Here is a 17,329-nt window from a genome sequence, read left to right on the forward strand (position 1 = left end):
CCATTAGACTTAAAAAAAAAAAACCTTGCATGTGTTAAACTGTTACAACGTTGGTTGGGAAGCATCATGTGAGCATCATCTCACAGCAGTTTGGTTTATATAAGGCATATACATGTGCATATATGTGCACAATGTTTACAAATGAATATATAAGGGTGACAAGTGTATCTGTTAACAAATGAACCTCCATATACAGAGTGTGTGTGTGTGTGTGTGTGTGTGTGTGTGTGTGTGTGTGTGTGTGTGTGTGTGTGTGTGTGTGTGTGTGCGAGAGACGGGCGTCTACCTCATCGCAGGCGGTGCAGCGCGGCTTCAGCCTCTCGGCATGGTGCCGGCCGCAGTAGATCTTCCCGTCCTGGTAAAAGTAGATGAGGTCCACCAGGAGCTCATTGCACATGCTGCACACAAAGCAGGCGGGGTGCCAACACACGCTGTGACCCGCCCGTGACGCAAACACAGCAATGTCGCCTCCGTTTATCTGGCCCCCGCACTAAAAAACAGACAGAGGAAGAATAATGTTTTGAGAAACAGGTTGCAAGTACGTACTATCTATCGGTATTCGTCACCATTTGTATGCCACTGTTTCTTTGCCAAGTCTGGGAAGGGACAATACTGAGTAGCAATATAATAACAACCCTTTTATTTTGTTTTCTAACACACTGTTGAGCACTGAAAGCGATAATGTAACATGACACTGTGCATCACTTTTAAAAATGTGAGGCTTGTGCAGTTGTGAATATGTCCTTATCATATCAACATCAGCCAGTGGGATGATACTTTGGTATTTGTTTGTTTGTTTGTTTGTAAGCAAACAAACATGACAAATCCTGGATACTTTTTCTGAACGTGCACCTGTTGAGCATCCCTAAAGAATGAGTGAACGTGGCACCATGTTGACACGTAATGTAAAGTAATTATTTTCAGGTTGTTGGGATATAATACAGTGAACAAACAGTCATGAATCATCAGTAAAGAAGACAAAAGTCACTGTAGCGTGGTCTTAAAAATGTGTTATTCTATTGGTTTGAGGTTTTATCTACACACACAGTTAAGGTAATAACTCATTCTTAGTTAAGTTATGTTTTAAAATGAGTGATCGTTTGATCTTTTAAATGTCAGCGCACAGTGAAAATTACCTGTGACAATTTCCTAAAGGCTGATATCATGTCTTCAGATATCTTGTTTTATCTTATCAACAGCTCGACGCTTCAGTTTACTGTCACATGAGAAAGCAACACATCCTGTCTTAACTGAGGGGCTGAAACAGGAGCATTTTTCTAGTGACAAATTGATCAACTAATCGTTTAAACTCTACCGGAGATTTTCCTCTGAAGATGCACTCTTTTCCAAGAAAATCCCTTTTGCAGGATCCTTATCAAGGTCAGCGTCGGTGCTGATACTGATGCAGCATGTCAGACTGGTGCGTCTTTAGCAACATTTTGCATGAAACCTGGACTAAAACAGAGAACGAGTGTTTTGAGTTTGTATGCATGCGCTGTTTCTGCTAGGGCACGGGCAGGGAGAGGAAATTAAGTGGCTCTTGGAGAATGTTGAAGGATGGGGCAAAGGGGAGGAATGAAAATGGAGAGATGCTGCCTACGGGAGGATAATAGGGAGAGCGGGGTCGGCATTGGAGGTGTAGAGGTAGAGAGGCTGGCGCTATAAACAATGGGGAGTGCTAACGAGACAGGGGTGAGGGATCAGGTAGGCAAAGCAGATTTAGAGGGGGGGACAGGAAGAGGGAGACGGGGGGAGAGTTACAATCAGGTTATCTAACTGGCACAAAGCCTGCTGCTGCAAGGAGGCCAAAGGGGGGTGGGGGAATTCAATCAATACACACTCTCCCAACAATCTGTTCCCTCTGTGTGTGTGTGTGTGTGTGTGTGTGTGTGTGTGTGTGTGTGTGTGTGTGTGTGTGTGTGTGTGTGTGTGTGTGTGTGTTTGTCTGCCGAGTGAATGAGAAGCGCAAGCTGTAAAGCACCCATCCACCCGGGGCACCAGCACAACAGAGAGAAGCTCTACTTTGCTAAAGCCTGTTACGCACTCTGTGTGTGCTAGTTTGTTGTTAAAAGAACACTTCATTGCACTGTGACGTTCCCATAAGGCCACTACAAGAGGAAGTAAACACATTCAATATTTGATGGCACGCTTGGTACCACTGTGATATATCTTCAGATGGAACTGTAACTTCTTCTCAGAGACAAATACTGTGACTGTCTGAGTGTGACAGCTGTTTTGTGGAATGAGACGCATTATAGTACACTATATACACACACATGCGACACCTCAGCATTCTTGTACAACACCTTTGAGGGTATTTTTGACAAGGTCGCTGCATTGTTATAAAAAGGAGACAACTGTTGTGTCCCTGTCCTTCATATGTCACCCTAAAGCACCTCTCGTACATCATAACAAAGACTTGATATGTCAGCCGGCCGTCCAGTAAATCTCTCGCACCATCTATCGCTTTCATTCCACCGGCCTCATGAGCCACCTTTGCTCTCGTCACATTTCATTCACTCGTGTGTCAGGACGCAGCGCAAAAATGACATTTAGACGTGAAAACGATGGTTTTGCTTTCACATCATCTCTGATCTTGTCATAGATTTCACTGCTACAGGGAAATGATGTAAAAGTGATGTATCAGACATTTTTGTGTGGTTACCTGTTCGCAGATCGCCCCGGTCATCGTCACGGGGAACGGACGCACATTGCCACGGCCCAGGTACTCCCGTTTACGCTGGTTACTGAAGAGCTTCAGCTCTCGCTTCTCCTCGTCGTCCAGGCTGTTGCAGTAGCGTAGCTGCACACAAACAGGTCACATAAACATACATGTGTCAAGTTTGATCTGTTATGTATTGTGAAACGTTGGTGCTGTTGCCAATATGTTGCATATTGCAGACATACAGCAGACATACAGCAGACATAGAGGTTTGTCACGGCAGAACAAGCAGAGATGTTAAAAATGACTTTTACAATGGTTCTGTTTGATTCAAGCATCCCTGTGAGTCATAATAGTGTGAGTCAGCATGCACGACACCAGGACTCTGACAATGAAGCAGTAAATGGATTTCAACTATTACCACCTCAGCCAAGGAGGTTATGTTTTAATCTACGTTGTTTGTTTGTTATTCAGCAGGATTACATAAAAACCACTCAAATTTAGATTCTGAATGATGGGGTGGGACATGGCCCGAAGAAGAAGGCATTCAATTTTGGAGTGGATCCGGATAAATGGGTGGATAACGACAGCGGCAATGCACTCACACGTGCACACATGTTGCTCTCATGCACAACTGATTTTAAAGGTACACAGACTACAGAGTGAAAGACATGTTCTCATTTAAGAGAGAACTGCGTTGAATGTTCCTTGCACAAAACTGCAGCTCAAAATAAGACTGCGTGGACGGTAACAACTTTATGGACGATAGAGTGAATGAGCATGCAGGAAATAGCACTGCAAACCGCTATGCAATGCACCAATGTTAGAGTTCTCATATGAGTAGTATATATATGAGAAGTATAAAACAAATTGGTTTATAATGAAACTGTGGCAGGACAAATTATAATATGGTGGGCCGCCACAGTCTAGATAATTAATGAGAAACATTACTGTGACATGGCGAGAGCCTTGGCAGCAGTGCACTCTCAGAACACCCTTCTCTTTGATCTTTGTTATTTACACCTGTGCTTTTCCTACTGTGACATGTCAAAATGTCTTACGTGCAAAAGAACTATGAGAGGCCGATATTGGCATTTCTTAAGTTTCAAGAGTCTTCCCCTCTTTGTGTTTCCATCACAAGTGGAAATGTGCTGTCTCAGCTCAATATTTTCCCCACTGGGTTTAGGACAGAGGAGGAACATGCTGGAAGTGATTATTCAATTTCATTAGTTGTATCATTTTCCATTCCAAGAAAGAGAGATCTTCAGCCATGTTTGTGCACCAGAAATTAGAAGTCGTGGAGGGATCTATCCTCAAGATTTACTGCAAAATAATATTTATTAATTTCAAAGCACAATGCAGTGCAGAGGTGGCTTTGTTCCAGGCTAACACAAATCACAGCCGCCATCTCAGATTTGTTTTTACGGACACAAATAGGCTTGGTGCAGTGCCCGTTGACAGTTATCCACCAATCAGAGTTTAAGGATTAAGAGTCTTCCTACATGGCTGGCTAGCCTGCAAGCTACACTCGTGCAAAAATACGGACAGAAAATGGTCACAAAATGGCAACAAGCTGCAGCAATTGTTTTGTTTTTCATTCACCACAAGACTCAATAATCCCATCTACCAAACAGAAACTGGGTAACATGAACCTGATTTTAGACAGAATAATGAAATAGAACTTAATGGTTATTCCATCTTATTGTTAGCGTCGTCATGGTGCCACTGGTTTCATACTTATATGCCCAGATTAACTGTGATGACTTATTGATGAAAAATAATTAAAGAGGCAGCTAAACACACACACCTCACTATCTCATTCCCACTCATTAAGAAGACAGACTCCATTTTTCCTGGGTCTGTCTCGTCCCGTTGCCCCCTCTTATCTCTGCATTGCCCCGAAGGAGGAAAAGAGAGGGAGGGGATTGATGGGTGGATAAAGATGGATGGATGAAGGTGGTGGTGGGGGAGGGCTGGTTGTTTTGGACTCTCACCTCATTGTCGTGGGGCGGGAGCTGATGGAGCAGCTGTTTGATGCGGTATTTCTCTCCTGGGCTGTTCACATAGGGCACCTTGTCCTCGGGCAGGGAGCTGTAGTACTGATGGACCTGAGGAGGAGACAGAGACACAGAGAGGGTAGGAGATGAAGAACAATAACCTAAATACAACACATAGACTAGATGACTAAACAAAAATACACTTGGGAGGGAACAGCCCGTGATTATTTTCACTATTGATTTAACTCTTGATTTATTGTTGTTCATTTATCGATTTTGTCTGTTCAATGACACAAAATAAGGAGCTGTTAAGTCCTCAATAGGAGAAGCTGGAACCTGCAAATGTTTGATATTATTTGACGTGCACACACACACACACACACACACACACACACACACACACACACACACACACACACACACACACACACACACACACACACACACACACAAACAAATCAGTGATTTATGGCCCACCCATCGAAACTTAATGGAACCACACCACTCCATCTCTGCACACTGACATGGGAATATATTACTGATCTCAAATATGCAGCACCCCCTCCCATGTATACGTGCACACACAAATAAGTGAGTAACACGTATGCATGTATGCAGTGCACGTGCATACAGCAAGATTAATGCTAATCTGGTCATTTCAAATCACTTGGACATTCTTTGCATTACAGCGGCAGACAATGAACGTCATCCCAGTGTTATTTATTGCAGTCTTTTTTATTACACTGTAACAGGGGGCCGGGGTGTATCAGAGGTCAGGCAGTCATATATGAATGTGAGTGGGGGGGTGCAAACCACGAAAGCCACAGGGTTTTTAAGGGAGAATTGAGAACAGAGGTCAAAGACAGAGAGAAGAGAAGGAGGAGAGGAGGTGTGGAGAGGTAATAAAAGACAGAATGAAAGTGTTAGATGGGTGAACACAGTGTGTACTTAAGAAATATGACAATCTTTGATTATTTGAGGGACACACAAACAATACAGCAGAGTGAAGACTTACGAAGAGACAACATGATCGATACCTGCTGACTAGGTCAAAACCTGTTTTAATCACCTGTCTGTCTACTGATTGGATCTACTGAGCAGAAGCCATCAGCTTTGTCCTTGGCAATAACATAGGATTTGTCACACACAAACAAATTAACTTGGATAAACCAAGGATCAGCGCCAATGACCAAAACTAAGAGCAGACTGGTTTCTAAAACTCTCCTCTGTATCAAAGGCAGAGTGGATAAAGAAGCCTTATTAGATAGTTTGTTGTTGGGATGAACTTGTAAGAGGAGTTGTGCCTCCTGAGAGCCTCCTGCTCTGCTTTTGTTGGTTTTCACCAGTGTTGAAGAGGGACGAGGACTACATGTCCCGCAGCACGCCTAAGGACGCCAGGAGGTGTGGAGTGTCTTAGGATAGTTAATGAAAAGGAAACTGGATTGATAAATCCAAGAACGCCTTTATGCACAAAAAAAAACATACACATGCTACCAGATATGCACACACACACACAGACACGTGCAAACACACACAGCTAATGATAAATTACGAAACATGCTTTCAACAACAACAGGGTTACAATCTGGAGGTGAAAGGCTCATCGCCCCCGGGGAAAAGATCTATAGACAGATAACACACACACACAGACACACACACACACACACACACACACAATGGACACACAGTTGCAGCAAGAGCCAGGAGGAGCAGCTTGTGATAATAACTGTAATCGAAAGCAGACAGAGCTAAAGACAGGGCAGAATTTGGAACTGTACTGAAAGCAGTGTTTTTAAAGGCGAAGGCGAATGGTAGGATTTTGCAACTGAGTGACAAGAGCGATGGTTTCCCCACAGATGGTTTCGATTGCTGTTAATTGCCAGATAGCCAGAGGAAAAGATACCACCAGGCACTGGGACGGACATTCTCTCAACAAGCCACTTTACAGTGGTTAGTGGACATAGACACTATATTGTTGAGAAAACACTGGCAGAAACAGCAAAACATGGGGGGAACGATGGTGTTTTCACAGCGAACAGAGCAGTGTTTTCAGTCTTCAGTCCTCAGTCCTGTTCTTCTCATATCTTATAGTGAAATGCTTGAGTTCGGCTCAGCACTGCAGCTCAGCACTGCAGCTCAGAGCAAATCTGTTACATTTTGAAAGTGAAAAAGATCTTAGCTGGGTTGTCACAATTACAACGATGATATGCTTTTGTTTAGCTGGTGAAATGTTGACCATCATCCACATCTTAGCTTGTTAGCCTGGTGACATTTGTTGACAACCATTGGTGGCAAGAGAAAAATAGTGGTGCAAGTAAGCAGGCTTGATCCTCTGGGACAAATAAATATCCAAATTTACAAACTTATGACTTGTCTTTTCTTTCAAGAGATCTCCTCATTTAACATTAACATTTCGGATGATCTGATCACAAGTGAAAGGCGATGCACTGAGATCTGATCGTTTATCATATTCTGAGGTGGTTTGGACCACCTTCGAGTACGAGGAAGTACTTACTAATTCAATTGGTTTTCAAATCACATAAACTGGCTTTGTCAACGATGAGCAGATAGAGATAGATTACAAGTGTGTCAAACATCCTCAGAGATTTGGTTTGCCTGGAATATGCCCCAGAATAGACCCAGTCTGTAGCTGTGTCCCAGTTCAGGAGCCGCATCCTTCTAAGAACCCAGTCTACCATTTTCACTTTCATTTAAAAGAGTTAAGCATTGAACGTTTTAGTCTCTTTGTTGGTCCCTTTGTAATAGTTTGTCAAAGAAGAGCAATGAATCCTGGGATAGGTTGGCCTGGGAAGGATCCACTTGTTGGAGCCATTGTTTCTGAGGGGTGTCAGTACGCATTAATCGGCTACATTTGGAGGAACCTTTGAAATGAAACAGCCTAGTCGCACTGCAGTGAGTAATCTGTCTTTAAATGCAGCCTCTGAAGAAGGTGGCCCCTGAATTGAGACACAGCTTTAATTGGTGTAATTTTCTCCCTCTTCTCTTAATTTCCAGCAGACTAGACCCGAGGGAGGTGCACTGCTCCCTCCTGCTGGTTAAAACAACTTCAGAATGCCAGGCATGAACAGTACTTACTGTCCACTTAGAACTGGATCATCCAAGATAATACCAAGTATGACCGGGGCCTAAAACGATCAATGTACCGAACAAATCTCTTAAGATAGCCTCATCATTTATCTCTCATTCAAAGCTGCAGGTTGTAATGAGGCCAGGTCAGTAGCTGCCAGTTTTCATTATCATTGAATAAAGGGGGTCTAATTGTCCTGATGTCCATTTTTGAAAACCACAACCTAGCCTCATGCCCTTCTTTGACATCCTTTGGCGTCTGAAAGTTCATTTATCCACATCCGAACTCAGGATCCATCACAGAATCTGGAAATACCTCTAGTTTGCACAAACAACTGGATTTCTATTTAAATATTCCACATGTGAGCAGTCTGAAAACGCATACTTCATGTTCAACTGCAAATTAAAATCAGATCCCTTAGTCTGCACATTTGACTGAACCGAATCTATTGCTATGTGATTTTTAAAAAACAAAAAACTGTAACGTGCCACTGCTGAGTAACATTCTTGGACTTAACAAGCTGTAACTTGGCAACATGCAAGATTTTATATTGAGATGGATGGAGAGACGAGGGCGAGAGGAGACAGTGAGAGGGAGAATACTGGCAGGCTCCTCCATACTGCAGCTCAATAACATTTCCAGCACACTCTGTAACGGCTTTGTTTGGTGATAAAGATTCATGTATTCAGCCACTGTTGACAGAAATACAACTCACACTGGAGAGTTGACCAGTCCCAACTAAGTGCAGAGTTATCCCCCATAATCCTCAGATATCTCGGACTGAATACCTCAATCCTGCTCAGAAATCTCTCGTTACTGAGCGGTGACTTTACACCACAGATGGCTGAATAGGGCTCGTCCAAGGCACCGGCTCCCTGAGGGGAAATTTAAACCCACTGTTAAGAATCCTGGAGATTCGCTTTGTGTTTTCCATCTCTCTCAATTCTCGCTCTTTCTTACTGCGTGCACAGGAAATCAGGGCTTTGAAAAGCTGCACATCAGGTGCACTTAGCTCCTCTGTGATGAGTCACACAGCAGGTTTTCACAGCTTGAATAACTTGCATATCAGGTTGAGAAACAAGAAATTGTTATAGCTGTGGACAGATTTCCTGTAGCTTCATATAAATGCTCTTAAATGCCACAATTTGTCCACCAGGACTTATCGTTATTATCAAAATACAATTATTTTTCATATTAGTGCAGCATTGTGCCGCTACAGTACAGCACAGCCCAGTTTCCATTATGACCTGACTGTTCCAAAGGTCATATCACTCCTGGACGAGAACCTAATTGACTTCGGGGTCAGACGTGTAACCCTGGAGGGGGATGAAAAATAGCTGCGCTTAGTCCTCCGAGGTGAAAACAGGGGGCTGTGCCAACACCGCGTATTGACCAATTCATTGCTTTTAACACATCACCAAAATGAAACCAGCCCCCATCAATGTGTCTATTAACCCATAAAACTGGAAACCCTCCCACATGAGCATTGTAGAGGGGATTTTCTTCAACAAGCGTGGGGCCATTTAATGCGTGCTTAGCTGAGCCTTCGTGAGGGCGATGAAACCTACTGTAAACCTGTTTGCAGGCAGAATGAAATGGAGATTAATTTGACTGTGGGAGCTATATAATCCTTGTTAACCATTATCCTGCAGAAGGCACAGTCGGCATAAATCGTGAGCTATAATATAGTGAGGTTGAGCTCTAAGTGAAGGGTTAAAAAATATAGAACACTACACGCAGTTTGGTGCCTGGAATTTTTAGTAGGTTTATACTGTACTGGAATGTAATTAATGAATTTAATTTTATAACTGAAACCTGTCTGCATATCACTGGAGTCCTTCCATCCTCTCCGTCTGGCCCTTCAACCACCATAATGTTTTGTAGTGCTGATCTTTGTATGTTAATTTAAAATATAACATATCATATTGTTTGGATTGAAATCAGAGCTTCTGCAAGCAATGAGTGACTGTTATTAGATTCCTGGACTCCCACTGTCATTTGATCTCTTTTAAGAGACCCGACTTGCAGTGCACGTCTGTTCTCAACACCTGCTTCAGAAACAACATGACAATATTTTTAAATAGAGGACAGAGCCTTTCTCAGAACAGCACTAAGATGTAGGATAAAATGCCTACATGCCTTAATTTCTTTTAAGTTGTGGCATTTCAGTTTGGACTGTCAAGTGTTATGGTGTGGATGACAACTTTTGACACTTTGACACTTCCTGCATGTTCAGAAAAGATATTGGGATTTGTCCACTGTGTAGTCTCCACAATCATGTGTGATTCAGTGCTGACAGAACTGCACAGAAAACCTTCAGTTTTACAGAAGGCGTCATTGGTCCAGGTGCTGTCTGGTGTAAAAAACATGGCCTAAAATTGCAGTGAGTGAAACCATGCTGGTACCTGTTCAGGTTTGAGTCCGGGCGGTACCCAGGCATACTCCTCCAGGGCACAGCCAGAGTCGTCGTCTGAGGTAGAGTTCCTCTGGAAGTCGTACATCAGCTTGGTGACCGTCTTCTCCATCTCTACAGGCATGGCTGGTACTGCATGCTCCTCACGACGACACTTACAGTGCACACAGATCTTCCTACAGAGGAAAAAGACCAAACATCTGTAAAGCCAAAGTTGTGTGTGGACTACACTTATGTTTAACACGCACATATTAAGGAAAGATTTCACGGAACAAGAGTCTCCAATTACGTACAGAAGCCGTAGTTATTCGACCGTCTAAATTAAAGTGTGATTTGTGGTTTCAAAGTAACGTTTGTGCCTTGAACTCACACTACTTCAGAATACACAACCAAGTTTAATAAATCACTATGTAAATAGAACTGCATCTCGGGTGATAGGGTTTTACCATAAAAAAGACGTCATACTGTATAGAGACTGTTTGGGCCAATGAAACTTGCCCTTAATCAAATAAATAAATACATAACCCAAATAGCTGAGAAGAAAAGGAACATCTGTCATGCAACTCCTTTAAAGTTCTGTGAGCCACCCTTGACTTTTTTACAAAAGCACATAAGGCCTGTGCATGTTCGCAGACCCTCTACCCATAAAGCATGTGAACTCCACACAGTTGAAAGGTCAAGGCTTCCTGCTGCAGCTCTCACACTAAAATGCGGGTGCCACAACTGCAAGGCTCAACAATCCTCTGGGGCGTAAGTATGAAGGTATAATCACAAACAGGCGATGGAAATTAGCAGAATATTGAACCAATGACAGTGATGGAAACCAGTACTGTACAAACACACCAATACACACACTTCCCTATGAACAAGGTTGGCGAGAAACACTAACAGATGCTTAGCCAGGACAGTGCTCCACTCTCTAACCCGTTAGTCAAACGGACCCACCCAGCTTCAAAATGGAAAGTGTTCATGTGTGAGTTTCCACAGTGAAGAAAGCCTGGGTGTTTGACACCGATACTCCTCCTACCTGCTCTTTCATTTCCAGTTGTGTCCCAAGAGTAATGAGAAGAGTTATTATATATCATAGACTCGAACAACTGCTCTCGTGTGTTGTCTTGCAAAATGTTTGGGATTAACAGTCAATGATTAAGAGATTGACACAGAATTTGTGAAACATCTCACAAAAAGTAGAACAGGATTTGGTTAAACACCTGAGTGTATGGATTAAAACTCAAATATAGGCCACCGTCACCTGGTCTGTACTTTGATCCAATGGGAGCAGACGTTGCATACATATAAATTCCTGTGTCCTTGACAAGTCTAAGCCACTGCATTATGAAGGAACTCTGGGTGGCCAGAATGTCACATCCCACTCACCCTTGCTGCCCCTCAGGCGGCCAAACAAGGGAGACAATCCCATTAGCTTCCCAGACGGACGCCTGCCTGTCTGACAGACAGCCCTATACGGAGGAGCTTAAGGACACTCAGGACGCTGTTTGACAGCCTGACAACCCGGCTGGCAACAGATCTGTTAGTGTAAAGTGCTTGAAGCACAGACAGCACTGTGTGGAGAGCTGGCCGGGTCTCTCTTTGTATGTTGCTTAGAGCAGCACTTCTTGACCAAGGGTTGAGTCTTGGTTAACAAAGCACCTTATTCTATTTGGCTCAGCGCTGATGGATTTTGATGACAGAGGAGACTTTTGAAAGACTTGAAAACCACTTTAGAGTCGTCTATCCAAACCTCTCTGACGTGCCGCAACTGGTTACATGAGCAATCCTGAAAAAGAAAACTTACATATCTATAGGTCTAAAGTCTGACTAATTTTCCATCACCACTTGAGAATCCTTGCCCTGCACCAGGAGACTTTACAACCTATTACTGTCTGCGCCAGCTTTCAACACCGCCCTGAGCAGAAAAGCCAGACCTCTGTAAATTCTGCTGTCATGGTGGACGACTTCAGGAAATGACTCCATAAACATTAGCAAAGCGCACAGAGGGGTGAGATATCTCTGCCACGACGAGTGAAGCTTCTGATAAATAGAGGAGTGATGCAGCTCACGCAGATGAACTCATCAAGTAGCTGTCAAGCAAGCAGACTGGTAAAAGGGATTTTGGAAAATCCCTTTTATCCAGCACGATACTCTAGCCAGGGGCAACACAGCTTCCCTACCTTCACAGATTTAAGGCTGATTAGTCAACTGACACGCACTAAAAATGCATGCATCTACAAGAACACACACACTCAAGGATAATGGTAGAGAGAGCAAGACAAAGGCCCTGAACATGAAGACAAAGAACACATATGGAAATTCTTCTGACATCCTGCCAGCTGATTAGAAGTTATCTCCGCCTTAGGATGGGGAGAGACACTTGGAGATATGAGCATACAAATAGCCAGAAGGAGCAGAACAGACCTGAAGGAAAGCATTTCACACCGCATTCCTTCTGACAGGACACATCACAACATCCCAGCTCCACAATCTTCTTGCTATCGTCTCCCTAGAGTTAAACTTAAAATCAGCTTGCGACCTTTGGAGCAATGCACCTTTCCGACCCACTCTGTCAGACCAGATGTGTGATGATGACCTTCCTCGAGTGATTCACCTCGCAAACATCCTGATCTCTCCACATCGGTGCTGGCAGAGATACGGTAAGCCTACAGGGGCCAGTTGCTCCTTCCCTCCTCGTCTATCCTCATGATTTACAACAAGGTTCATGCACATGCCCGGGATTTCCCCTTCTCTGAAACTAAATCCCCTGACTTCCCCTTGTAATCTACATTATTTCAATTAGGGGAGATTTGGGGACTTTGGTAATACAAGTCAAGTACATCACCGACGCCTCATAAACGACTCAGGGGTAAATAGCGGGAGGTCAAAATGCTTGTTCTTTATTCAGATGAGACAGGCACTTCATCCCCTGGGAGATATAAATGCTGACGAATCATTTGTGAAGTTTGTTTAAGCCCTGGGGGGTATGCTGTTGGTTAGTGATCCCTGAGACCATGATGTCAGTGGACAATGATTCACCATTTCAGGTTAATTATCGTCACAGTCTTCTAGATTAGCTCTGTAACCCTGGCAACGGGTGTTTTTTCCTTGCGTAACTAGGACCTGATAGGCGTCTCTGTTAGATGTACAGACCTGCTTCATTTCTTTGTTTTTAGAATGGCTTTACCAGCCTACAAGTAAATGGGCTTCAAAGCAATATGGTTCTATCCCCAACGCTAGGGTTAGAATTAAGAGACTGTTCAACACAAACTTTAAAAAGTCATCTGACTTAACTGTTTCCAGAAGCAATTTCAGAAAGTATGGCCTTGCAGAGTTTGAAGCAGAAGTCTCATTCCACTCTCATTCCTGAGAAGCTCTCAAAACCACTGCAGCCTTTCCATGGCATCACTAGTCTAGATGGTCAGATTAAAATCCCATCTTGCAATGGCAGCTCTGCAGAAAGGCTGAGGTTGGTTGTCAAGCGAGGAGAGAGCAGAGGAGAGATCAGCTGGGTGCACACTGCAGCCACATCTTAGATTCTTTTCCCCTCTTTTTCTGCCATTGTGTTCTATGGAAGAAGTGTAGGGGCCGAAGACAGACGTTTCTATTTAACAGCCTTTTGTTTGGTTCATATGACACTTCCACTTAGTGGTTTGAAGCTGTTGTCCCAACTTTCACGAATTATTTATACACCAATACACAAAGTCTGGTCAAGTTGACGTCAGAGCCATTTGGACTTAATCATAGCTAATCATGACTGGAGGGGTTCAGAATCAGGATTGACAAAGATGTTTTCCACAAGTGACCAATTAGTAAAAAGCAGATGCAACGTCCTGCGAACAAAGATTCAACCTGCATCCACCTGACATAACAAATTACAGTGAACCAAAGTCATGCTCTCTTTCCAACTAGCCTCCGGTCCACTAGCCTCAACCGGACAGTGGAGCTTTTACTGTAAAAGGCAGTGACGTATATGCACAAACCTTGACATTGTAACTGACAACAAACTTCTAGAATGTTTGAATGTTGTTCTAAAAGTTTGGATATGCCTGACAGATTAATCAAGCCTATGCCAACTGTTACATCCACACAACGCCTTTCGTTCTTGCACTTACGGCGCAATTACTCGATGCAGTTTTCTCCAAAATGATAGGTTACGCTGCTCAGAATTAAAAAAGGTCGGGAGGTGCACGGCCAGTGAAAATGACACCGAGCTCCAGCAGAAATGACAACGAGCAAAAATATCAAGCTTAACCCCCGCAAGATTTTAAGTACACAAGGAGTCCTACTCTGCTTGTGAAACTGTTATTATGTCTTTCGTGGCTCAGGATGTTTGTATATATTTTTTTTAAAATAAACCTTATGACGTCATTAGGGGATGCAATGATAGGTGCTATTGAGTGAAAAAACAAGATCTAGTGTTCCTGGACCTTGACCAACACTAAAGAGCAAAAGTCAGAATAGCTTGGTCTTTGCTGGTTCTATGTTTTTGTTCATCCGTCTCATGTGAGAGTCTCAAGTGAATTGCTGGAATTTAATTGTGCACGCAAGACCAGACATAGGTTAAATGCTGATCACTATCTTAACCTGGTTGAAAAGAAAATTGTACAAACAGGCAGTGTTTAGTCTTACTGTTCAGTGAAAGGGGAAAAAGACAATGTCAAATATTATAAAATTCCTGCTGCCAGAATAAGCCAAATGCTAATAGATCAGGGACTAACCACTAACTACGGTGGGAATTTAAACTGTAAAATCTGTTGTACCTATGGTAGTTTCACGGAATGCAGAGAACACACACTGTTTTACTCAAAAGTCTAAATAAATAGTCACACTACTTTTTAAAGTAGAACTGAAAAAAACGTGGGCATCATCACTTCCGTTCTCTCTTGTCTTTTTAAGGAGTAAACAGTGGCCGACAGGATTTGTGTAGAGTGGGAAGGAGAGAGCAAAGGGGAGAAAGAGATATTTATGTAACATCAGACTGGGACGCTTTCAGCTCCAGCCCAACTGTACTTGAGACTGGATCACATTACTTATTCATTCACTGCTGACTTGTTCCATAAAGTGACACTGCTTTGGACACGGAGCGGGGGAGTCATGGGAGAGCCATGCTTCCAAGACCACCTCAGTACAGACTTTAAAACCATTCTCACACACCAGTAACCAGTGCAGATTTATCCACAAATCTGCAGCAGCATTTGGTGATTGACTTATGATACGTTGTGGGAGAAAATATCCCAACTAATCTGCCAGGAACTTTGCAGAATATTACTTTGACTTTCCTTTTAATGTGTCAGTGGGAAAACGCAGCAACCAGTGAGGCTCTGACATTTTTCCAGAGGCAGTTGTGGACGTCAGAAATAATGTCGGTCTGGCTCCTGTCAGCTCAGTTACTGTTTGGGCTGCTCTCAGACCCGAGGAGACCAGTGATCCTGCAGCCACATTATTCATTTCAACCCCCCCCCTCCCGCTCTCTCTGTGTGTACATTCATGTGCTAATCCAGTGACCCCATACACTGCCAAAAAAAAGTAGCCATCTTAACGGGTCAATCGCTCTGAATGGAGTCTTGTAATGGTCTCCTTAAGACAACTGCCATGGCGATGCGATTATCCCACATGTTTTCCAAAACAGTAAATTACAGGAAACAATTAGAGCTTTTTTCATGAACTGGGAAGATGTAAATAATCCCAATTTATGGAGAAACCACCTGACACAAGTTGATTTAGAGGGGACGGGATATAATACACATTTAGAAATATTTTTACAGAGGCCATTCTTCTATATCTGTTTATTCACAAGAATGTCTCCAGTCCATATGGCACAGAGGCCGCACCACAAAGACTTTGTGGCTGGCAGGCGCACAGTGGTAGCCTGAGCATTCACGCTACAGGGGGTGGGGTGGGGTGGGGGGGTAGAGAACAGTGAGAACACGTCCGTGGAGGGAGAAGCTACAGTGCAAGTACGGCAACTCTTGAATTCCCATCGGTGTGTAGCACCGAGTATTCCGTGAGGAGCGTGGCCATTTAAGCCAATAATGAAGGAGGCAAAACAACCCCTTTAAGGTCAAGGACTTTAAAGTGTGCAGATGACCCTAGTTTGCGCCTCCGCAACAAAGAGAAAGAGGTTAAAGTCAGAACCGAACACGACTTCATTGTGACACATTTCCATTACGCGCATTACGCATTTAAAGCGCCCGGCGGTGACCGTGCGTCGCGCAAAGAAAACAGCTCCGAACCAAGATCCACAAGGAGCATATACTGTGCTGCTTACCTCCTTACAGACTGCGGGGGGCTGGAGCCACAGCCCGGACCTCGGTGCTGGTTGTGGTGGAGCAAGTTCTATGATACGTCTTCCTCATCGCAGAATGTTGTCACCCAACTCCTCACGTAACACCACAGCGTTCACCACGGAATGCCCCCCCGCTCCACTCCCAGCCTCTCACCCTCGGTGTGTGTCGGCACCCCTCTGCTACATGTATCCCCTCCGGTTCAAAAGCCTTTTGTCGACCCCCTGTCCTCCGCAAACACACTCAGCACTTCTGCAAACGAGGAGCGGAGCTTAGAGGGAGAGCCGACTTAAGAAAGTGCGTAAAAACAGATCCCCGTTTAATCGCCGGTCCGAAGAAGAGTCCACGGAAATGTTTTCAATCCCAGAGAATAAAACAGAAACCTTCCGTACGTGGCTGCGTTAAACTCCGTTCTCTCTGAGTGCGGATCCGTGCGGACTTTCTGTGCGTAAAGGCGCTGCGCACTGGAGCTGCTCCTCTCGCGGCTCCGCTCGATGCTGACCGACCCACCGACGAACTGCGCTTTCAATTTCAAGTCGGGAAAATAACATGCCCACCTCCGGTTGGGACTTTCAAAATAAAAGCAAGTCACACATATAATATATATATTTTTTAAAAAATTAAAAAAAAAAACCAAATGACGAATGACAAATAAACTGTCCTATCCTGCAACTGAAAATGTGTTTGTTGTTAAGGGAAAAAGCTCAACCGGCTAAGGAACATCAGGATATTTTATATTATGTGTATATTATGTGTATATATATATATATATAAATATTTGTTATTGTTACTGTTAAATAACTATAAGTAATTATGACGATTTGGTATATTTGACATATACACAACCAACCAAAAACATCTAGATTTTAATTTATCTTCTGACCTTACAGG

At 43.5% G+C, this 17,329-nt stretch overlaps 1 protein-coding gene across 2 annotated transcripts in view; it reads right to left on the reverse strand.

Annotated features, from left to right (window-relative positions):
• The window catches only part of prickle2b (prickle homolog 2b), a 92,807-nt gene that overhangs the window by 4,118 nt on the left and 71,360 nt on the right, over positions 1 to 17,329 (reverse strand). Inside the window, exons 1-5 of one of the 2 annotated variants that reach the window (XM_034585154.1) lie at positions 16,423 to 16,956; positions 10,153 to 10,336; positions 4,657 to 4,770; positions 2,666 to 2,803; positions 287 to 490 (exon numbers count right to left, since the gene is read on the reverse strand). In XM_034585154.1, coding sequence (XP_034441045.1) covers positions 287 to 490; positions 2,666 to 2,803; positions 4,657 to 4,770; positions 10,153 to 10,284 — 588 coding nt within the window. In that variant the 5' untranslated portion in view covers positions 10,285 to 10,336; positions 16,423 to 16,956. Of the gene's footprint in view, positions 1 to 286; positions 491 to 2,665; positions 2,804 to 4,656; positions 4,771 to 10,152; positions 10,337 to 16,422; positions 16,957 to 17,329 lie in introns of those variants that run through there. The other variant, XM_034585153.1, reaches the window with a different exon arrangement.

This window comes from Hippoglossus hippoglossus, chromosome 5 (genome assembly GCF_009819705.1).
Source record: "Hippoglossus hippoglossus isolate fHipHip1 chromosome 5, fHipHip1.pri, whole genome shotgun sequence".
Lineage (NCBI taxonomy): Eukaryota > Metazoa > Chordata > Actinopteri > Pleuronectiformes > Pleuronectidae > Hippoglossus > Hippoglossus hippoglossus.